Genomic DNA, 23,534 nt, shown 5'->3' with positions numbered 1-23,534 from the left:
TACCTGTACTTGACCATAAGGTGTCGCAGTTTCTCCGCTTCTCTATCATTGCGGGAGCAGTGCAGGTAGACAACGTCAGTTTGGAGGATTTGACCTGGGAGCAGAAGAGAAACAAGCGTGAGCTAGCAGAAAAATGCTGCACCAATTAAAGGCAAGGCATTTCTTTTAACGGACACAACAAAAATAATGACATAGTGCTACGCATTTTTTAATGGCGGGGAAGTTAATTTCCACAGACAAAATAATAAGTTAGACGGAAACAAGCTTTTAATAGAAGTCAGGCATACAAAATAAATTTTTCACAGACATAAAAAAAAAGCAGTTAGTGTACGACGCATTTATTGATGGCTAGGCATTTATTTTTCAAAGTTAACCGCTTTGTGAAGATCTGTCTATGCCAATTAAAGAGGATGGATCATCATTTTGAAGATTTTCTAAGTTGGACAATATTAGCCCAAGCATCTGACGCATTGATTGATCTGAAATTGGGTGAACGTGTCTAGCACAAGACGACACACGAAAAAGGGTCACAGTTTTTTTCCATTGCAGCGCGTCAGTGGATGTGCGATGCTCAATTGCTTGCTGCGCAGGTGCGAGTCGCCAACTGTCATTTCCACATGATTTCTTACCGGTTGGGGAGAGGATTGCCAGCTTGCAGCCATGTCTGAAGCCGGGATCCACCCCCATCATGGCGCAGCCGCGGACCGGACACACCAGCAAGCGCTGGCGCAGGTTTCGCACAAACATTGCCACAGATTCCTTCTCGGCTGTTTTGGTCAGCTTCGTTCTATAAACGAGGAAATAAGATTCTAACTGAGTGTGAGGCGAAAATGAAACGTCTTTGACAAACCTGTAAGTTCTGGAGAGAAAAGGCACAATGAGCCTTTTGTAAGCGTCCTGGACTGAATCCTCGATGAGCGCTTTATGCTCTTTACGAGCATACGGCTTTGGTTTCCACCTGCATTGGAACAAATCTTTTGTTAATCATGCACACTGCTGTGGGTGTGTGCGTGTGTGTGACCTGTTGTTGATGCACCACCACAAGAAGTTCTTCTTCACCCTGTCAGGGATGTTGATCTTCACTGTCAAAATCTTCAGACTCTCCCCTCGGTTGATGGCCAACGTCTGCACAGGACATCAAAGAAGTTTTATTTTTTTCATGCAATACATTATGATGCGGAAAGGAAACAATGCAGCAGTGTGTTTCATTTATCTTATTTTTGTACAATTGATAAATTATATATATACTATTCGAATTCCAACATAAATGTTTTGTGTTGGTGTTTTTTTTTTTTGTAGTAGTCGATGTAACCTTCTATACTTATTAGGACCGTATCAAACAAAACCAACGTCTTTTTTTGCAATGTTATGAATGATTATTTTTAGCACATTATTATTGTTTTGTTTTGTTTTCTTAAAGAGCTCAGTATTGTTCATTCGGAAATGTCATCATCATTGCTCTTTATTTTTATTTTTATTTTTTTTATATATTTTTTTGTGTGTGTGGGTGAGTATGTGTATGTACGTGCGTGCGTGCGTGTATTTGTTAGCTCACCAAAAACCTATTAGAAAAAAATCTCATACCGTTCACCTAAACCGAACACATTATTATTGTTGCTGCATATAAGGATGCTCCACTGATTCTCAACTGGTATGAGATAATGAGTTTTTCTCCCTTTACAATGATCGAAATTATTAAGCATTTGCTGTTTTTGTTCATTTTCCGATTTAACATCAATGTGAATGAACAATTATAGGAAATTTTATTGAAGGAAACAAACATACAATTTTCCAAACATTGATTATTATTGAATTGAATTACTTTACTATGGTTGCTCATTTGCTCCCCAAAAAGTATAAAAACATTCTATTTTAAATATTGTCATGGTTAAATTTTTTATGCTAAAGCTTACAGAAGGCTTTGATGGAGCATCTGACCTGAAGAGGTCGCTTAAAGCAGTGGTAGTTATTACAAAAAGCGACCAGCAGGTGGCAGCACAGTATAAGAGATCAACGAGGGCCATGTTGCAACAAGCTCTTTCCCCTCAGTGTTCTCAAAAGATTTGTGAATAACGATGAAACTTAGCTATATTCTAATGATAATTGCTGCAAAAAAAGAAACAGATACAAAAAATAATAATAATTCTGATGAAATATTTCTTTTAAAAAACGAAAATACTTGCTCTCCACACACACCCACACACACACACACACACACACACACACACACACACACACACACACACACACACACACACACACACACACACACACACACACACACACACAAGAGCCTCCGAGTGTGTCCTGTGGCCAGGCCTACTGTGCTGTGTTTGACCCCCCCACTGCTTCCCCCCCTTCGGACGAACTGTGACATGCTGTTAAGCAAACAGTAGTAAGTGTCTGACCTTTTCAGCGGGGAACCTTTAGCCCGCCACGGCGCAAGGCACGAGCAACAAAACGTCAATCTGGAGCCCAAGTGGAAAAAGCGAGCTGACAAATGCCACCACCGTGCCACCGTCAGCGGCGAGGACCGCCAGGCCTGCCCCCGCCACCCACGCACGCACACGCCGTGCCACAACCGTTCCAGCTCAGCGGCACCCTCGCATAAAAGCGACAACAGCAACACAGCTAATGGCATGTCAGGGGCGAGCTGGCTGGAATTAGGATGAAATTTAGATTTCTCCCCGGATGGCATGTTTCCACTGCGGGCGATGACATTTCCCAAGTGATATTCATCAAACCGCACACCTCCCAACAGACGGCCAACATCTGCAAAAGCCAGAGAGGTTAAAGTAGTTCAGCCAACATTGCCGATGCGAAATGTGTGCAACGTCATTTTTTTAAAATCTGGTAAATGGATGTATTTAGTCGTTGCCAAACTCGAATGTCTGAATTCCTTTGACTAAATACAGGAATCCCTCAGAATCCTTTTAAGAAATCCAAGACACATAGTAAACTGTTTTCTTGAAATTCACTATTCTCTTACATTTACGAAAGACCTGACTTATTACACTTTAAAACAATTCAGAATATTTTTAATTTATATTTAGTCAGGTGTATTGCTGTGCAATTGATCGAAATCCAATTACAATTTCAATTATTACACACCACAATTACAAAATTGGCATAATTGTAAACAAAAATAAGATTATTAATACTTATTTTGAGTTGTTTCAAATTATACATTTGCACCTTTTTTTTTATTGTAAAATGACTAATTAAAAAAATTACTTACATAATTATAGTGTTTGAAACAATGTTTCAATTAATTGTATTTGTCTTAATACTTTTAAACAATTTCTTGTTTTGTACCAAGAAATAATCGTTTGAATAATCTTGATTTCAGTTATTACCAAACTAATCGGATTATTATTTTTTCCATAATCGAGCAGCCCTAGTCAGGTGTAACACTTAAGTGATTAATTAACAAAACTAAATAATTTGACCAGTTACTGCCGCCATATCATTTATTTAGGAATTTAATGAGTTTTTATCATTTCCTTGATATTTAAGAAGAACTGATTTTACATTAATATATGTATATTAATCGATATTGGATTGAATTGAATCAAATGAAAAAACAAAAATCCAATTGAACTCTTGTGAATCAAAATTGAATGGACAACCACCTGCTTTGACGCAGTTTACATTCAGACTACAAGACTGCTTTCTTTTTTTTCAGTTCAGATTTCTATCTGCGATGTTTTTCTGTTACACTTTGAAAAACTATTGACTTAGTTATTATTATTACGCTTTCATACAGTTGAGGGAGGCAGATGAACGGCCGCCTCGCACCGTCTCAGGTCTGTATGTAGGTAGCCTAAATGTCTTGAGATAACTGTTTTGAATTGGCGTTATATAAATTAAATTGAACTGCAGTGAATTGAAAATATCTTCCCCAAAACAATCCAAAAATACCAAAACGTCTCACAACAACTCCATAGCCGAGCCTGCATGTTCCTCACTTTCTGCCCGGGTTGGGTCACTAGCCGGAGACGGCGGGTGATCCGGGAGGAAGGGTGATGAGAGACAGAGCGAGAAGTGTGTATTTGCGCATTAAGTCGGGCCCGAGAGTGACAGGTAGCGAGGTAGCGGCCAGCTCCTGACGAGAGCAGACAGACAGACCGCCGTCATCGGCCGTCCGGCAGCGGCAGAAACAGCCCGCAGGGGGGGGGGGGGGGCAGCCGGCCAACCGCTGTCCTCTCGCTAGCTGTCTCCTTGTCTGTCTCCGTCTTTCTTTAGAGGAATACTGTCATCAACACATCCATCCACACCATGCACACACACACACACACACACACACACACACTCGCACAAGCGCTGACCCGGATGACACAACTGGGACGCAAGGCGCTTTCCAAACACTCATGCATTCATTTTATCAGGCATTTAAGGTCAATAAAGGTCGAACTTTGATTATACAAGATCTCTCGCGACAACTTTTCTCAAAATTCTATCTATTCAAAAATACTGAGTCGATTATATTTGTAATACACAATGAGACTTACATTTGCAACTACAGTCAATTCACATTTTTCAATTCTGGATAAACACTGACTAAGCACAAGAGGGGATCAGTCATCACAAGGGAACGCGGCCCCATTGAGGCTCCGCTCATCTTTATATAAACATGGCACCCACACCATGACGGTCCCTCTGACACGCTTAAGTTACACCCTAAAAACAAACACACATGGACTTTCACTTGACACAAAGGCAAGAAGAAAAAAAAGAGCAGAATGGAAAACTGGTGTATCGTACTGCACAAATTCTTTAAATGTTCCTATTGGGCTATTCCATTTTAAAAAACAACCACAAAAAATATTTCCCTTCATTTCTCAGATTTTCATCAAATTTTGAGGTGAGGTTGGAAATTAAGGCACAGCTGATATTATTTTTCTTTTTAGGCCAAAGCAGGTTCTGATATTTGGCAGAATTCCAACAACCAATTAATCAGTCGATTAATTAAAAAAATATATATATACAGCATAATCAACAAAATAATTCCTTTTTGGGTCCCTTAATACAGACAATAATAAAGATATGAAATAGAGGCAGAACATTTGACTGTTTTTCATTACTTTTTCATTTAGCACATATTTAACTCTAAAATAGAGAAAAATTGGCAAAAAAAATTGTTCTGAAAAAAATCGGCTAAAATATCAAAAAGAACTAATATCGGCCATGAGCTGATTAATTGGTCTGGCGGCTGGCCCTGTTGGAAAAGGACAGAAAAGACCAGAACATAACATTTTTGTTCTCAATTGCTAAATTACAGGTAGAGGCTAACAAAATGGAAGAAAACTGGCGAGGCAAAAGGAGAAATTGTTGGTTAATTGACATGTAATTGTTCTACGAGAATCCAAGTACAAGTTGCGCTTGTACGCGAAAGCCAGCAAAACAAACTTGTTCCACCTGTCCATCAAAGCGCAGCGTTTAATTGATGAAGCAGCTCCATTTATCCCGAGCCGTCTGCAGGCGAGCCCCTGACTGCTGCGCTTAGCTACCGATTGATCGCAGAGCGAGTGGCACCGCGGCCCGCAAATCCGTGCTGGCGTACGCCGGCTGCTTATAGCTATGAGCTGAACGCGTCCTCTTCACGACAAAGCCTTAAAATCAAATCTGATGGCCGGGATTAAGTCGCAGCTCGCCGTCCGCGTACGTCAAAAGAATTATGCTTCGAGACGAGCTTGCGTGAGTTCTCAACAGACTGATATTGATTCAATTATCAAACTGTTCAATCAGTCTTCAAGTGGGAGTCGTTGGCCTATATAGTTAATCGGGAGTGATGCGGAAAGTACTTAAAAAGCCTCAACAAAAAAAAAAAGATCACAATTGTTTTTTTCAACAGTATTGTCGTTATGAGTGTCAATATTAGCGTGTTAATTTTGAGTTAAAGTTCCTTTAACGCCACTAATTTTTTGAATGCAAGATTAATGGAAAAAAAACATACTTGGAAAGCCAGTGTTGATTTTTACAGTACTATACATCTTTTATATTTGAACTCAATTTTACGAATTATTATGAAATTACTGTATCAATAACTAAAAGATGGAGCCATATTTAGTTTATCATTTTTTCCTCTTATGTTAACAAGAGTATGAAAACTTGAAACTTTAGAACAGATACAAAATGTGCAATCAATAATGAGTTAACGATTGAAGTCATGCGATTAACTACGATTAAAAGTTTAATGTGTCAACGTCAAAAACAAATCTCAGCACAATTATGTTAACTCTTCATCTTGATGATGATGTTAATATGAATTTATTCTCCCTAAACTTTATTAGTAAAACATGGAAAAACTGATTTCTCACATTATTTTTGTGATGTGAAAACTTTTTTTACCACCAAATCTTGATTTGACTCTTATAATACTTTTTTTCCTCACAAAGTTATGACTATTATCACAAATGTACAAGTATAATGGTATTATTAGTAGGGGTGTGCATCTCTCCACGAAAGATGACTCAATACGGTTTTCGATACGTGGTGCGAAATGATTCAAGGACTCTTTGATTTGAAAGTTGAAGGATTCGATTCGGTTTAGTTTATTTTACATGAATTGACATGAATTTTAATGAACTTGTCACAGTACTGTAAACGTGCCATTTCCTTCTAAAAATAATCTCTCCAATAAAAGACGATTGGATACGTCTCTCGATATATTTGGAACAATGTGATTCGGTTCTATGCACTCCATCTTTTAAATGAAAAACTGATTTTATTGTCCAAACCAGTTTCTGTTACAGCCCTAATTACTAGTATTACACATTTTTTCCTCAAAGCCCGTTTCCTGTCTCCCCACCTGCTACCCCCTCCCCGCCGCCACTCCGCACCAGACGACTTGACGGCAAGAAAAGGTTCATTTTAGCCGCAGTCGAACAGCTAGCAGGGTCACTGTGGATTAACGCTCCGTGACAAAAGCGAGTCATCGAATTAAGTGGGCGGGAGAGAAGAGGAGCTGCGGGGGGGGGGGGGGGGGGGGGGGGGGTGTTAATTGACGAACACTCTTCCATCCGTGCTCTCTCTCTCTTCCTTCATTCATTCCCTCTCTTCTTTCCTTCCTTCTCTCTCCCGGCGCTCGGGGCAGCTCGAGCTGCCAGGGCCGGAGAACGCCTGTCAGTCAGGCGCTCTCATCCAATGGCATGTCGACGGGGGACATGTCACATATGTTAAGAGGAGAGAACCAGGGGGGGACTTGCTGGCTGTGTGTGTGCGTGTGTTAGTTAAAGACTGTAGGGCAGAGCCCGCTTGCCAGAGAGTGTTGGTGCGGCACAGAGGCGGGAGCGGGTGACGGGAGCCGTGCTGACATATGAGGCCCGGGACCAACTCTGAGTAACCCACCAGTCACTAGGGGGTGGCGGGGGGTAAAAGGGAGTGCTACAGAGGGGGGGGTAACGAGGCTAACCGCCACTGACGTGGCTTGGCGTCCGTCAGCCTCACGCACGGGGCACAAACAAATGGCATGTGTTGCTAACTTGCTAACACGTGATTGAAAAAGTCAAAACACTTCCTGCACATCGAATCTAATCAAGAGCATTTAATGAGAACAAGGCCCGATTTAGATTGACACTTTTTACTATTTTACACAAGAACTACTTAAACCAGAAGGAGCCTAAAGTATGTTGACAACTCATTAAACATACAAGGAAATTAACAATAAGGACAAACTGACTAAGCAGAGAAAATAAAAGTGACTATTACAGCATCTTACTGAGTCACTCGTAGTAGCAGAATTTAATTTAGTAGTATTTTTCTTCAATTGTGTCTGCATGACTATTATACTTCCTCCTGGTAGCCAAGATGGCCACACCAGCACACTCGTGATATTCAAAGTATGCCGTAACTCGGCTTCCATAAACTGAAAGAGTATAGAATGCTATTTTTCCATATTAAAAAAAGAAAGGAAAAACATTTCGAACATGGTCACAAAACAAATTCAATTTGTATATCAAGGCACCAAGGTATTTTGTCAGAATGAAGACTTTATGGAAGGCAGGAAGGAAAAAAGAAAGAAAGAAGGAAAAAAAGAAAGAAAGGTGTAGGTGGCATACCTGATGAGGCTGGATGCGCTGGACAGAGCCGTTGAAGTCGAAGTAGAGGTTGAACTTGTCAACATCCTGCTTTTTGTTTTTCGGAGCCGCCTTCTTCTCTTCCTTCTCCTTGAGGGCAGTTTTGGTCACCGATGAGTGGAGGCGCACGTCGTCGTTCTCGCACCTGCAGATGCAGCGTGATATTGAAGGAGAGGAAAGATGGCGGGCTTAGGTTGGCGTGAATGTGCTCTCTCACAATGTTTTGACATAGGTGAGGGTTTCGGGGTCTTTGGCGATGGTGTAGGCCAGAATATGGAGCACGCCGGTTGACACTTCTTGCACGGACGACAGACCTGACACAAAAACACACAAACATGACAAAAAGTGACTTTCTGTTCATGTTTGACTTGTTTCCACCAAGTTTCGTGTCTATTAGTGGAACTGGTGTCAGAGGATTTCTCCAAACTCTCCAGAGGGCGCTACTGAGTTCTTTTTGGGAGTTTTGTTTTCAAGATAAGAGAAAATGTTCATTGCCACCAGGATACTTGCACTTACAAAAAAATGGGAGTGTTTCGTCTTGTCAAGGCCCCCAAAGAGCCAAATCATTTGTTGAATAACAAACACCAAAATTACAGTACAAGACGAATTTACGAGTTACTAATACTTGTGTGTGTGTTTGTCGCACCCTCTGTTCCGGCTTGAACCCATGTACTTAAATCCAGCGTGTCCGGCGCCTCCACCAGGGCAATGGCAGCCGCCTCGAGGCCCAACGCTTTGGCCTTGCGCACTTTGGTCACCTTGCATCCTTTCTTGTAAGGAGTGTACTGCAAATAAAAAGATAGTTTGAGCGCGCGCTTTGTTTTATGTTTGATTTTAGTCCTTAGAAATGATATTCTGACCACGTGATCCAGTTCATCAGCAGACCGGCAGCACTTCAGGCTTTTTTCAAGTTCAGTAGTCAACACGCCGTCTTTTTTTAAGGTGTTGATCACGGACTGGGTCTTCTTTGCCAAAGCGCTACGACAAGATATGATACACGCTGCGTTACATGAATTTAAAAAAAAATTATCAAACAATGTAGCCATTTAGCTCACAATGAAAATTGTCTCTGAGAAGATCTTTCATACCATCCACTCCTGAACTCAGCACTGCGCTTGGGCTGACATTTCTTGAAATAATTTCCAAAAATATATACCTAGCTTATATGATGTGCAAACGAGTTGTATGCATTGCAACAAGGTTGGACATACTTGCGACATTATACAGTGTTTTTCCTGTGTACAAAATTCAGAGGAGGCCACCTCCACCTTATTTGCTCGCCACCTCCAGCCTGAGTTGACTGATAATGAATGAATGCTTTAACATGATAATAGTCATATTCGTATTGGAACTATTATCCAAATTATTGAAACATGGAATTATGATATGTTCCCTGTAAAAAAATGAAAGTGAGTCAGTTGAATTGACTGAAAACATGCACGTCATGGCGCATGGTCAGGATTAGGGATGTTCAATACCACTTTTTTCCCAACCGATACGAAACTCTTGAGTAGTCACCGGTATTGATACCAAATACCAATGCCACTAGTAAATAAAATTCCCCACCCATAAATGACAGATGATTTTAAAGAAAGACCGATATATCCCAATATATTATTTTTCCTTAAAATTGCATGAAGTTAATAGCAACTTTGTATTCATATAATTTCTAATTTCTTGTCCCTGATCGTAAAACGGTCATAAAAAGACTGGTATCGGCACCGATACAGATTCCTGGTATCGGTAGTCGCCCATCATAGTCCGGATGATACCACCTCTGTCTCCATTTAAGCCAGAAAAAAACCTTGTTATAGTAATATACAATCTTGAATCCCCTATATTATATTGTAGATATACAAACCTTTAAAGTCTTCCACAACTGCTGTGGGTAAAAAAAAAATAAAAAAATTAAGTCTTAAAATTGATTTTTTGTTGACTCTTGTAAATTGTACTTTATGTGTATGCACATTTTTGAGTGAAAATTTCTGCTGTGACGCCTTCAATGAGATGACTCTAAAAGATGGTCAGTTGGCGCCACCTACAGTCAAACATAAAACATGCAACCTAGTGTATGTACAAATGTATTGTATGGTTGCCTCAACCAATAAGTTTTGAAACGGTGAGGTTTGCGCCAATTAAATTTCCTTGGATGTCAACACATTGCCGACATCACATAAAAACATATAGAATACATATTGTAAAACAGATAAAGCATATTTAGCAGCTTGTTTGAAGCCATCAGGCGTCATCAACTGTAACTCGTTACCCTGAAGAGATTCAGAAAATGGACAAAAGAGGGATGTGGGACGCTCATCCGCAGAGGACGTTGTTTACGCCGCTCACCATAACTCCTCGTACACCAGCTGGACATCGCGCACGGAGTCGGCGTCCATGCGATCGATCATCTCCTTGCGGTAGCGCACCATGAAAGGCACCGTGTTCTCCTCGCGCAGCAACGTGACAACATTAGCGCACACCCAGCGCTCCACGCACGTCTGCACGGACAGCACCTGCGCGCGCACACACGCATCCATGTCATGACGTGTACATCGAAATGTTGCTGTCAGCATTAAAGGGGACACCAATTTGTAAAATTGAGTTCTATTTCATCCCTCTCTGACGATGGTCATTTTTATATAACTTGATTAATAACAGTGAAGACACCCCATTGAATTTTGCATTCACGCAATCGCAAAGCAGCAAAAGAAATGTTATTTCTGAGATATTAATTTGTGAAAATGTAGGAACAATTGCATGTCTTTACTGTACAATTAAAAAAAAAAACATCAATAACTTTTGGAAAATTTGACTTTTAGCACAGCTTTTACAGCATGCGAGACATTTACATCACTAATTGGATTTAATTGTTTGTACCTTATTGATGAAATTATATGAAAATGACCCATTCATTCATTCCTTTAATTAATTTGCATATCCCTGAGGGACGCCTTTAGAAACACGAAAGTAGGGGGACGACAATCCCGCAAAGTGTACACATTGCATTCTCTAAGACAAATAAAAATATATATATATATATATATATAGACAGCAGCATCAAAGACCAATGTCACTGAGTCTCCTAAGCAAGACCTTCGACAGGTCAATAAAAAGTGAAGTACAATATTTTTTACAGTCCAAAGCTTCAATAATGTCATTAACTACCTTACATAGCAGCAGTTATTGTGCTATGTCTCTTTCGAAAACCAGATTGCTATCTTGATAGAATGCCATGAGATTCAAGATAGTTTTTAAGATGTTCAGCTACAAATTTTTCAAGAACTTTTGCAAGAACGCACAGTTTCGATATTGCTCTATAATTATTGAGGACTGATCACCTTCTTTAAACAGAGGAAGAATATATGCACTTTTCCAAACCGCAGGAATAACATTATTTGAGAGACAAAGATTAAAAAGGTATGTCAGAGGCCATTGAGACATAGACATTGAGTCTGTGAAGTGCTTGCCCACTCATCCAATCATGTAATGACCAGTAAATATTTTGTTTGCGTGCTCATTTCTAAAAACAAAAACAGTAATGAGACAAAATACCTCAATCAGGTCCCATTTCATACCGAGGTCGTCTTTCACCGATCGTGGCTGTTTGGTCTCGACAGATGATTGGCAGCCCGTCTTCTGCTTCTTCAGCGCTGGCTCGTCAAAGGTGAAGTCATCGTCATCTTCTTCTTCTTTCTTTGCGGTCAAGCCAGCAAATGACGAGCCTTCCTGGGCCCACGTATCTGATTTTGAGACGGTAAATGACATCCTCTGAAAAGGAAAAGCAGATCCCCAATGAGCAATTAAACAAAACAAAGCATTTTCAGTGTAAGAATACTACACCTCTTCTTTTGTCCTGACGCTTGGTCCAGCCTCTGTTGATCCTGATTGTACATCTCCAGCCTCTACGTTTGCTTTGTCTTCAAGCTTTTGTCGCTTTAGCCCAGCTTTAGGGTTTTTTGCGCCCTTCTTGGCAGCCTCTTTTTTAGGCACTTTGGGTTTGGCGGTTCTCTCTGAGGCTTTCTTCTCACCTGCAGCCGAGGCGCTGGGGACTGCCTTTGGCTCAGGTGGCTTCCATTCTTCTTCATTGTCACCGTGATTGCTGTCGGAGGTATACAAAATAGACCATTTAATTGAACGTCTCTGCTACTCAAAACTAAGTTAAAGAAACTGTGTGGAGAACACCATGAGAGGGTGACGTGAACCCATTAGAAGCCTGACCATGAAGGTATAGCAGTACAGAATGTTGGCAAATACTGTATGCAACAATATTTCAAAATTTGAAATGGCCTCCATTTTTCGTCAATGCCAGTTTTTGCTATGTATAGTGGCAGGCAAAACAACTACTGCAAATGCTCTTTCACAGGGACGGCAGCGGGCTCAATTAATCTGTGTATCCAAATATTTTCTGTTTTATGACTGGCAACAACAGTCATAAAACAGAAAAGATTTGTGTTCAACTAAACAGGCCTTGATTTAACACAAGACTAAATACGTTTGTGGGATATTAAGATAATCATTATTTCAGTTTACAGAACACTTACCTGGCGAACTTACCACTAAAAAGCAGTAATAAGTGAAATCTCACCTGTCTTCGTCTGAAACCAATTCCACGTAGGTCACTTTGACAGTGGTTCTTGCTCTTCGACTCATCTCTCTAACAGGAGAATTAAGTATAAAGACGTATGATAGTGACCTAGACGCAAAATAGAGGTAATAGTTAAAGCTGTCGTTTATTTGGCTAGCTCTTTCAAGGCTTGGTTGAGGTTATTATCCTTTGCTAGTCAAACAGCCGAGCTGATTTCAAATTTGGCGCGTCGCTATCTCACTGTCATGACGGCAAACGATGACTTGGACTTGACGTTTTCGCTCGACGCGACGTTTACAAACGAGATAAATATTTCCCTTTATTTCGCTGATAATTCGCAGCATTTCAGAAAGCAAATTGACCGGTTCGAGAAAAATTCCACAAACGGCCTAACTTCTTCTCACAAGGTAAACAAGAAGCGTCGTCGGTTTAACGCACGCTGTCGCCCCCTAAAGGCACTGAGGGGATATTGCAACACTCTAGCACACAGATGGATAGATATTTTTTATTATCATTCATGGATTTGGGCTCTGAATGAAGTGTTCACATTAAAATGAATTATTCAAACAAAAAAAGTCACACGTATGTAAGGATCCTATTACCCGTTTATTGACAGAGTGAGATGCAGCACTGTCAACCAGCTGATCATTTTCAGCAAGATATAGAAATAGATACAATATATTGATCCCAGGAGTAACTCACAAAACTAAACTATAAAAATATTTCGATATGCAAAGGCAAGCATGCAAAACACACACCCAAAAAAACTAACAGAATAATTCAGAGCTCCAGTCACTAACATGTTTTTCTGACAATTTCAAGTCAAAATGGCAGACACAAAGTGCAATATTTGACAATTCCAGCATATTAAAACGGGCAAACAAATCCCATAAGGAAAGGTATTGCACAGCACACCAGAGAAGGCACTTATATTTTTATAAATGTCAGCAACTTTTTTTTTTTTTACTTCAGCACTGTCATATAATGTAAACAGTTATTTTTGCAGAAATGACAAAAATGACACAACCGTTTCCTCCCAAAAATTGACCAATAACAATCAACTGTAGACACAAACATACTCCTGCACAACGAAACAAGCAACTGACAGAGCAATAAAGTTTGATACAATCCCTAAATAGTGCAGGCAGCCCATACTACAGTTGACTCCATGAGGCAGAACACACAAACAAGACAAACAGCAGACAACCGTAGCATCCTTTCTTATCGGCGTCCTCCTTTCAAACTGTTGATGTAATCCTTAACCGTGCTTTCCACGTTGGGAATCTTATAATTCTGTGCCATGTAGATTCCCGTGCACGTCCCGACCACTGCGCCCAGTAGCGCGGACGAGCGGAACCTGGCCACCACATAACCGGCCAGGAAACCCTTCAGGAAGGGAGAAGCCAGTAGACTGCCGCCCTGAGTATGATATGAAGAGAAGATGGCGAGTCCGATCAGGCAAGAGAAATGTGGATGTTAACATGTACGGTACAATGGTAAGAGGTACTTACAGCGGGAATCCCAGCCTGAAACTCATCTTCCACACGTTTCTGGATGTCCTCCAGCTGATCCTTCAGCTCCACCAGGTCCTTCAGCTGGCCCAGAGTACCCTAAATACAAAGCACACACACACACATTGTACACGCGCTGTTTATAAATACATATAAACGACAGGTAACTAACGATAGGATACTTCATTGCAAGGTAATTGTAACTGTCTAACACTGGCTTATAAGAACAAACGCAGCAAGCAAAACTATCTGCCCTGGTCTTTCCTCGTTAGTTGAAACGTGGCGGTGCTTAGCAGACAGACTTTCAGCAGTTTAAGAAGTACTAGAGTCATTTTAGTCCGATATTTAGCGAACTCGTAATTCATGTCCTAAAGTGGAAGAGCTGTATGTTAGCTTACCAAGCTAACGATGCTACGCTACATCATGATCGATCTTGCCAAACGTCAGCAGCGATTTCTACTGTTACTTGGCCAATGATAATGAGGTTTTGTTTTGTTTTTAATAGTGATAAATAGAACCAAATATGTCTTATTGGAAGTTACCGACCTTGTTGTTCACCATTTTTGCTCCAACTTGGGTTAAGCTTCTTCGCTCATTTTCAGTTGATTTGCGAGTACCACACTGCCCCCTACAGTTACTTGTAAGTCATGAATTTATAATTTTCCAAACTTTAGAGCTTTTAAAAACTGGCCTCGTCGGTCTCCCTTTTCGTTTTGAGGAATATTGCGTGTTTTTGACTATATACGTCCAACCTTTTTCTTTTACTCTGAATATAAAATATTTGATGGTCTCTTCGATAAAAAATAAAAAAAACATAAAACAAACAAAAAAACACATAAGACATACACAAATCCTACTGCTCCATACTTAAACTCGCTTTGGTGTCAAATCGCCAGAATTCACTGTCTAAAAGCCTATCATGCACTAAAATATGAAACACTCACAGTCTGCTATCAGATCAAACCCAAAAGGTAAGCAGACCTGCATTGACTTTTGCTTGCTGCAAAGATTTGTCATAGCTTGATAGACTAATAATTGAGTAGGTAAAATGCCGTAATTCTTGATCCTTGTTGTGTTTTAATGAAAGCATGTCACTTACATGTTAAGCTAAATTGGAACATTGGGTTTCAATTGTGGGGGGAAAAAAATCATAATATGCCTTTTTTTTTTTTTTTTAAAGCTTTACTGCCACTTTCTGCAAGTAGAAGGGAGCGCCAGGAGGAAAGGTGTCTAATTAAGTCGGTCCTCTTGCAAACGCTCTGAGGCGCTCTGCATGAGCGAACGCAGATAATGAGACATTGGCTGTGGGGAAATGGATTGAGAAGAATTGTGCAGAAGCATCACAAGAGTCGTGGCAGATCCATTCATCAGAGGAGATGAATGACTTAGTTCCTACAAACAGTGAGAAAAAAAAAACTTAGATTTCTGTAGATACCAACACATTGGCGTCCGACTGTCCGTTTTGTCAGCGCTTCCTTTCACTTACAGTACTTATAATGAGCCTACTATTATTGAAAACTCTAAAAGTATCCATAGGTGTGAATGTGTGCCTTGTAATTGACCCGGCGATCAGGCTAGGCTCGTCCCCGGCTCGCCCGCGACCTTTAATGAGGACATGCAGTCTGGAAAATGGATGGATGGAAGTGAAACGTCACGGTACACAATCATTTAAGGAGACGAGTTTGCAGTAACGATTCCGTTTGTGGCACTTAGGAAGTCTTTAATCCTCGTCAGGGCAGAATGTCCATTAACCTCCTGATTGAAGGTTATCACAAAGCGGTGCGGGTATTTAGAGCGTGTCCAACACGAGGACACACACACACACTCCGCTGTCCTGAAAGCTGGGAAGAGTCGGGAGCGGCGAGCGATGGCGGTAAGTGTCTCATCTCTCGCTGCTAATTATCATACTGAGGTTTTATCTAATGCATCTGCCGGAAGTTGATGTTTACATTAAATGGATTTGACATTAAGGACATGAAGACGTTCCAGTAGGGAGGTTCATTTTTTTCTTTCTTATGGTCAATCAGTTGTCATAATAAAAACTTGACTAACTGCATTCAACAAAAATTGAACAGTTACAGGCCCCTCTTTTTATTTCTTATAACGAATCCTCTAAATGATCATCACATTTTGATGCTGCATTCAAATGTGCGTGCAAAAAAAAAAAAAATCTCTACAAATTAGGTTTGCCCATCTGTCGAGGATATTTGCTTCTAATCACAGCTCATTTAGGCAAAAATTCCCTGAGAGCTCGTCAAGTACAAGCCCTGGATTGGAAAAATGGTTGCTTCAAACCAAAATGGCCAACTTGCTGTTCAGTTGCAGGCGTGAGTACGTTTTAGGGAGTCGGCTTAGGGACTCCTTGTGGAAACTAAAAAAAAATGTGTTGGAACAAGTTGAGGCCCCTCTAAAAATGTGATTCATGCGACCTGCAAAATCAAAAGATGAGGCCTGCAGTGGGGAAAATGGATTAAAAAATGTAAAGTTTTTTATTCTTTTTTGGGGGGTTGAACTTCCCCAGCCACTTCATTAAGTAAACCGGCACAATCTTATGTGAGAGCTGTATGTACAAAAGTCATTTTTACAAACTTTTTGATGATTTTGATTTTTATTCTCCACCCTTTTTTTTACCGAGAAACAACTCTCACATAATACTTCCGATTTACACCGTTCAAATGTCAACTTGCGTCAAGTCACGCCTTGCGGGGTATATTTCGTCGGATTCCACATTACTTACAGTACTCGCACAATTTAACGTTACATATCATCATACTTCCTTAATAATCATCAGATTTTTGGATCCACTTCAAGGGAGTTGCGGCGTTTGTTGAGAAGAAGACGTGCTGGCTGGCATTGATTGTTTTCATCACAAGTTTCAAGTGTCCCCCCCCTGCTGCGTCTCATATGGGAAGTTATGTTTTCATAAGATGCCATCTCTCACGGGATCCACTTTGTGATCATCTGTGCGTCGCCGGGGTTCGATTGCAGTGCGCGATTGATTAACTAAAAGTGACGTGACTGAAGGCGGATTTTTCATCTGCCGGATGCATTGTGCGTTGAATGGAAGCATTTGATTTGGCTGCTTTCAGGATGAATTGGCTGACGTTCAAGCTTCATTCGGAATGGATTCGCCGTACATAAATGTGAGATTTAGAAAAGAGAGCACGATTTGGGAAATTGGATGGGAGGGAGGCAGGCTGCCTAACGTGACTCAGCATTGTTGGGATAGGAAAATGAATTATTTTGATTGCATTATTGATTCTAAGGAAGCTGCTGGACGAAGGCCTGGCATTTATTAGATTATTCTTTATTTTGAAGGCAGAAATGATGGATCTTTCTCAAATGTAGAAAAGCGCACACATGCCGGGGTTACATTCTACAAAAAAATGAGCGCCTAGTTTTTATTTGATCATGTTTATTATCATGGTTGCCGGTGGACAAAATAATAGAGACATTTTAATCTTAGTATATGACACAGTGCAATACTAACTACTACTACAATTGTTAACATTGTAAAAAATAATAATAATAATAAAACACTCAACACACCCCTCCCCTCTACTGCGAGGCCAATGCCGAATGCGGCTTTCATAACAAAGACAGCCAGTGGCAGATCTAGGGGGTTACAACAAAGCTAATGACTCTTTATAGCCTGGGTATGAAGAAAATAAGCAAGCAGGTGGAAAATGAATTGTATTTTCCCTTGACAAGGCAGAACTTCATAACCAAGCTGCCACATTACACGGGCTATCCTACTTGTTGAGCCTGACGTCTAAAAAAAAGCAAGTGTAACAAAGACCTCACATCTTTTATTTTCCCTTGAATAGGCAGCACTTCATTACCAAGAATTGCATGTATCAATGACTTTTAACAATGCTGATCTGGGGCAGATAATAATAATAGAATAAAAACGTTTTTTCATACTCTCAATTGAAGGGCCATTGTTTTCCTTCAGGTGTGCCCGCTTTGGCCAATTGGGGGCAGTATAAGACAGGCAGACGGATTTGCAGTTCATTGAGACGTCTGAACTCCTCTTAACTCATCAGCGCAGCACTAATTTTAGTTGTTCTATGCAGAGGATAAAGAATACAAGACTGTGAGTAGCGTTAGCATTAAGATAACAGACTGAAAGGCTAAGCTATGTTGCTGTTTTAAATGTACAAGGTGCCATTCTTGACCTGGGAGTGGCAATAAAACAGATCAAAGACAACAAAATCAACAGAAGAAGTTTTCCTCCCAATTTTCAAACGGGTCAGTTTAACCGACAGGAGGCCGACTGATAGCAGTTTGGAGCTTTCTCCTTAAAAGTCAGCAGCGCAGGCAGTGGCGACGTCCCAAATGTGTCTGTTGGAAGTTCTCCGGCAAGGAGTTTGCAGCTGTGATTTAAAGGAAGGAGTCTTTCACACTGACCAGATAATGATCACCGAGCTGGCTTTTTATGCTCCGGCGCTTCGCTTCTTGGCATAACAGGAGGGCCGAGTGGAGGTAAAGAAGCCGCTGCAGCCTCACTGCGCCACTCTGCTGTCATGTTTCACACAAAGTGTGTGAGAGTCACAGAAGACAATAAAACAGCATCTTCTTTTCATTTGACCTCAAAAGGCAACGGAAAGAAAGCGAAAGCCGCACAAGACGCATTGTGCATAGAACTGTGCTACATTGGATGCATTTATGAGAACTTATCAAAGTTATGCCAAAAAAACCCACAGATGACATAAGACAGAAATGTTGGGTTATGTTTCCGGAGTCTGATCACGCGCTTGATCTGCTGGAGTTTGTTGTCGTTGTTCACAATCATGCATTTCTCACAACTACTACAAAAGCTAATACAACAAAAAAAAAATTAAAAATGGTTCTGTTGCTTTTAGTTGAATAAAGAAGTGTTATTAGAATCTATGATTATGATATATTTCACCGGACGTATTATATAATTAATTACAGAAATAGTGAGAGTGATTTGGAAAATTAGTTACTGCGATATTTTGGGTGAATATATTTGGGAAATTATTGTACTATTAGAAATGTAATAATTATTTTTGAACATTAAAAAAAAAAAAGCTACAATAATTTCCCAAATATTTCAGTGAATGCTTTCCATAAAGCATTTTAAGAGAAAACCTTTAATACTATTGAAAGTACAATTAATATATTTTTTTTTTTATATGGAAACAAATACTGTACTACACAATACATTCTCTCTCTCCCCCTCTCCCTCCATCTGTCTGTCCCTGTCTCTCAGTCATTCTCTCTCTCTCTCTCTCTCTCTCTCTCTCTCTCTCTCTCTCTCGTCTCTCTCTCTCTCTCTCTCTCTCTCTCTCTCTCTCTCTCTCTCTCTCTCTCTCTCTCTCTCTCTCTCTCTCTCTCTCTCTCTCTCTCTCTCTCTCCTCTCTCTCTCTCTCTCTCTCTCTCTCTCTCTCTCTCTACCACACCCACCTCTCGCTCTTGCTTTCTCTCCCCTCCGTCGTCTGTTTCTCCATCGTCTCCCTCCGTCCCCCCCCCTCTCTCTCTCTCTCACTCTTCCTTTCTCTCTCTATCTCTTTCTGAGTCTTTCTCTTTCCTCTCCCTCTTTCTCCCTCCCTCCCTCCCTCTCTCGACCACACCCGCCCCCGTCATCACACGAGGCTGTCTCACACGTGGAACTGTCATCACAGTGCTTGATGTTGTGCTCTCTAGTAACAAAGTCCAGCTCAACCTCCAGTCCAGATCCGATTTGGAATGATTGCCTGGAAGCTCCACTTTTTTTTGTGTGTCGTGCGCGGCCATGTGCAGAGGAACCCAAAGGAGTTGCCAGAGTGAAGGCAACCCCGACGTCTGGACTCTCCCTGAGCTCAGGGAGGTCGACCGCGATCTATTCTACAAGCATGGACCTGCGCGGTCCCAGGGGCCCGGCGGTCAGCCAGGACCTGAAGGGTTCGGGTTGGGGATTCCGGTCGCCAGTAGCGTCATTTCGGCCGTGCAGCAGAGGACTACTCGGCCAGTGTTTGGCTCCGCAGAGGGACAAACTAGAACATGTAAGTGCGGGATAATTGAGCCTTGAGATAGTTAAGGAATCAAAAGTGTTGATATTTGAATAGTTGAATTGAACATATGATGTAATTGACTATTTTGGGTTCAAGGTGTTTGATGGAGTTAACTTGTCACGTCTCATTATTTTATTATTATTATTATGCGCTATATAAATGAAGTACCACATTATTATTGCTTCTGGTGTGCATGCCTTGGCCACCAGGGGACAGTATTAACACAGGCAAAATACAAAAAGACCATCATTTCACAGTAAGTTGCAATAATATTGTCGTTCTTTGCAGTAGATAAAGAATATATGCCACTGAGTATTTGTTATATGATCAGTCTATTGTGTTCAAATAATAGTGTTCAAATATCTGTAGCGTACAGTGCTGTGCGTTAGCTTGTCAATGGTATTTTGCATTGTTTGTTAGCATTAAGCTAAACAGACTTTTCTAAGGCAAAGCTATTTGGTCGTTTTAAATACACAACCTGTAATTCTCTTGGTTTTATGACACAGGCACGGCTCGAACATGCCAACTCCACACACAGAAAGGCAGGAGTCAAGATTCTAACCCAGAACCTGCACTTTTTAACTTGCTTCACTTTGAAATCGGTCAGTTTAGCGGCAGGGAATCCCACACTCTAAAAACAGTTGAGTCAAAAGTAACCCAATTATGGATCAAAAATGGACCCATCCACTTTATGGGTCAATTTGGCCCAATTTTCATACAAAATGACAACATTTTGTGAACAAAGTAAAGGATCTGACCAATATTTATGAGTTGTTTTACACTAAAAAAAAAAAAATTCTTGACTCAAAGTTGTATGGGTCAAATAGACCCAAGTAGAGGATCGGTCCATTTTTGCCCCAACTGTTTTTAGAGAGCACCGTCTGTGTAGCGCCAGTTAAGCCCAATTTGCAGCATTTTTGGCACTGGGAGAAAAAAAAAAATCCTGAAGTGGTGCCTGTTTAGCGGCAACATAACAGGAGGGCTGATGTCAACGGAGGATTGCTGCTTGCAGGTAAATAACAGCAGCACCGCAACAACCATTGCCCGCAGGTATAGAATGCAGTATATGCAAAACGGCGGCGGCGGCGTGTTGAATATTTGATGGTGGAATGCGAACGGGGGCTCATCCACAAAGTTGCCATGACGAATTGGCCTTCTCAGGCATGCGAGTTTGCACACAAAATGGCTCGAGGAACACATTTGGCACCGACGGGATCCCCCCTGGCGTGGACATGTCATATCAGGAAAACGCAGGAAACGCATTTAGCAATTAGCTCACAGATGTGTTGAGGTGTCGCGTATGAGCGGTGCAGCTAAATGGATTGTGGGCAACAATATCCAAATGGATTCTCCATTATGCTCGGCTGTTTATTGTCTGTAGACTTCCCAGTCACTCGCGATAGACCAGGCTTTAAAAGAGTGAAGGTTTTTAGTAACTTGAGCCTGCAAAAATTTTAGCAATAAAAACAGATGGATAGAAAATCGACATCTGGGAAAATGTGGGTGAATATCATAACTCGGGTAATTTAAAATGATAATCAAATTGAGCTTTGTGATATATTTGTTTCCTTTTTGACATGGGGAGATTACTTACTAAATTATAAACAGGCAATAAATGAACTACTTTAGTGAAATACGTCAGCTATGTTTTTTGGAGGATTTAGTGGAATTTTTACTATTATTACAGAGCTTGCATTTTTGTAGATATTGAGGCCAAACTTTTAAATCATAGTGGAACTGTTGCCGATATGCCCGTTGTTTGAATTCTCAATTTCACTGTGACACTTTTAATGCACGAGGCTTCCCTATCCATGCTGAGATCTTGATTTCCGAGGATATTATTATTTTACTGCAGCTCATCATTTTTAGTGCACACGACGACTTTTTCCTGTATTTTTCCCTTTTAAATGCATTTGTCAAAGCGATGAGTATAAAACTGGCAAAGGTGCAACTGGCATTGATTGTAAACTGCTCAAAAAGGGAAGCTTTATGAGTGCATGTCCAGTAGAGGGAGCCATTGCCAAATGTTACAAATACAACTCTGTGCATTTTTTGTTTTGTTGTTTGCTATTAGTCATTTATTGTTCACATCCTGTATATCACTATCAATGTTATATTTTTATAAAGGTTATACAATAGCATAGTTGACTAGATATTGATCTCTCTCTCTTGCTGTATTTATTGATAAGTATTGGGACAACACTTTAACAGCTCCTTGTTTAAGCTGCTTCTAAGGTCAAGATTTACGCCTTTGCTGTACTGACATCTGACTTACAAATTCCCAAACTGGACAAGCTCAACGCGCTTCCAAACAGCGTTATCAATATCAACCTTGCAGCTTTTACTGTTGTGGCCTGAGACGTTCAGAATGGACATTTCTTAATCCAATTAATTCACCTTTCCCTTCATCCTTCTCTCGCATCTTTAACTTGCTTTGTCTAAATTGCTCGGAAAGTTCACGCCGTCATCTTGCTGTGTAAGAAGCATCATGTCAAATCACGCAGGTAGCTAGCAGAAGGATAAGGCGGCCTTCGCGTAAAGACTTAAAGGTCTTTCAGCTGCAGCTTGTTGGCACAAGGACACCATTTTTTGGATCACTTTCATTTTCTCTCTCGGGGAGGATGCAGATAATTGGATTATATCTCCCACCTGCCAAGTGCTTGCTGTACATTTAAGGATGCTGAGTTGTGTCACCCTTAACACACGCACTGATAAGCATGAACACATTTCAGCAATTTTGCTCACTCTGCGGCGTTTTGTGACAGATTTTTCCTCCTAAATCAGTTTTTTGGGGGGATTCAGGACGACAATCATCAATGCTAAACCCAGTCAGTATTTAAAATGGTGTTCACACATACTAACAAGGCCAAATTCAACCATTTTCTATCCTTTGCAGTCACAATAGGTTTTGCTTGTATTTTTATTTTATTTTTTAAGAAAAGTCATGTTTGGTTGGGAGTTTGTTTTTTTTTAGAAAAAAAAGTTGAAATCTTGCAAAAATAGTAAAGTCATACTATGAGTAACAAAAAAAATTATTTTATAAACTAAAGTTGAAATCTTGCAAAAATAAAGTAATATTGTTTCAGGAGGTTTTTCTGCTGTTTATACGCGAAAATATGTCATTGCAAGAAAAAGTTGCTTTTTTTCTCCAGAGAAAATAAAATTCTGATATTGAGAGAGTAAAACAGTGTGTGACAAAAGTCAATCAGTCGAATTTAAGAATTAAGTCGTATTTTTTTTTAAAGAAAAAAAGCTGTAACTTTACCCAAAAATATATTTCCCCCAGAAAAAATACTGGAAGCTTGTGTTATATACTTTATTCTCAGAACAGAACTTGTTCCATTAC

At 40.4% G+C, this 23,534-nt stretch overlaps 2 protein-coding genes across 2 annotated transcripts in view; both read right to left on the bottom strand.

Moving 5' to 3' along the window:
- The window catches only part of srbd1 (S1 RNA binding domain 1), a 43,175-nt gene extending 30,131 nt beyond the window's left edge, over positions 1-13,044 (bottom strand). Inside the window, exons 1-12 of the mRNA XM_086093769.1 lie at positions 12,661-13,044; positions 11,916-12,174; positions 11,628-11,843; positions 10,422-10,588; positions 8,939-9,056; positions 8,725-8,863; positions 8,296-8,392; positions 8,061-8,223; positions 1,022-1,125; positions 851-958; positions 630-787; positions 4-94 (exon numbers count right to left, since the gene is read on the bottom strand). Coding sequence (XP_085949895.1) covers positions 4-94; positions 630-787; positions 851-958; positions 1,022-1,125; positions 8,061-8,223; positions 8,296-8,392; positions 8,725-8,863; positions 8,939-9,056; positions 10,422-10,588; positions 11,628-11,843; positions 11,916-12,174; positions 12,661-12,725 — 1,685 coding nt within the window. The 5' untranslated portion in view covers positions 12,726-13,044. The remainder of the gene's footprint in view (positions 1-3; positions 95-629; positions 788-850; positions 959-1,021; positions 1,126-8,060; positions 8,224-8,295; positions 8,393-8,724; positions 8,864-8,938; positions 9,057-10,421; positions 10,589-11,627; positions 11,844-11,915; positions 12,175-12,660) is intronic.
- Positions 13,045-13,253: 209 nt separating this feature from the next.
- LOC147163426 (SLC35A4 upstream open reading frame protein-like) lies at positions 13,254-14,786 on the bottom strand. Its single transcript, XM_086093770.1, has 3 exons — positions 14,718-14,786; positions 14,172-14,270; positions 13,254-14,079 (listed from the first exon to the last, which is right to left on the bottom strand). The coding sequence occupies exons 1-3, from the start codon at positions 14,730-14,732 to the stop codon at positions 13,882-13,884; spliced, it is 312 nt and encodes a 103-aa protein (XP_085949896.1). The 5' UTR covers positions 14,733-14,786; the 3' UTR covers positions 13,254-13,881.
- Positions 14,787-23,534: the final 8,748 nt, after the last annotated feature.

The sequence above is a fragment of the Leptonotus elevatus genome, chromosome 13, assembly GCF_054856555.1.
Source record: "Leptonotus elevatus isolate MCC_2025b chromosome 13, RoL_Lele_1.0, whole genome shotgun sequence".
In the NCBI taxonomy this organism is placed as follows: Eukaryota; Metazoa; Chordata; class Actinopteri; order Syngnathiformes; family Syngnathidae; genus Leptonotus; species Leptonotus elevatus.
Note: the sequence above shows the minus strand (reverse complement) of the source record. Positions and strands in the feature narration are given on the sequence as shown.

Bases quoted from the DNA above. Each gene is read 5' to 3' on its own strand.
- LOC147163426 (XM_086093770.1), bottom strand. The intron at 14,080-14,171 runs GTAAGTACCTCT...TATCATACTCAG, and splicing joins TTCAGGCTGGGATTCCCGCT to GGCGGCAGTCTACTGGCTTC.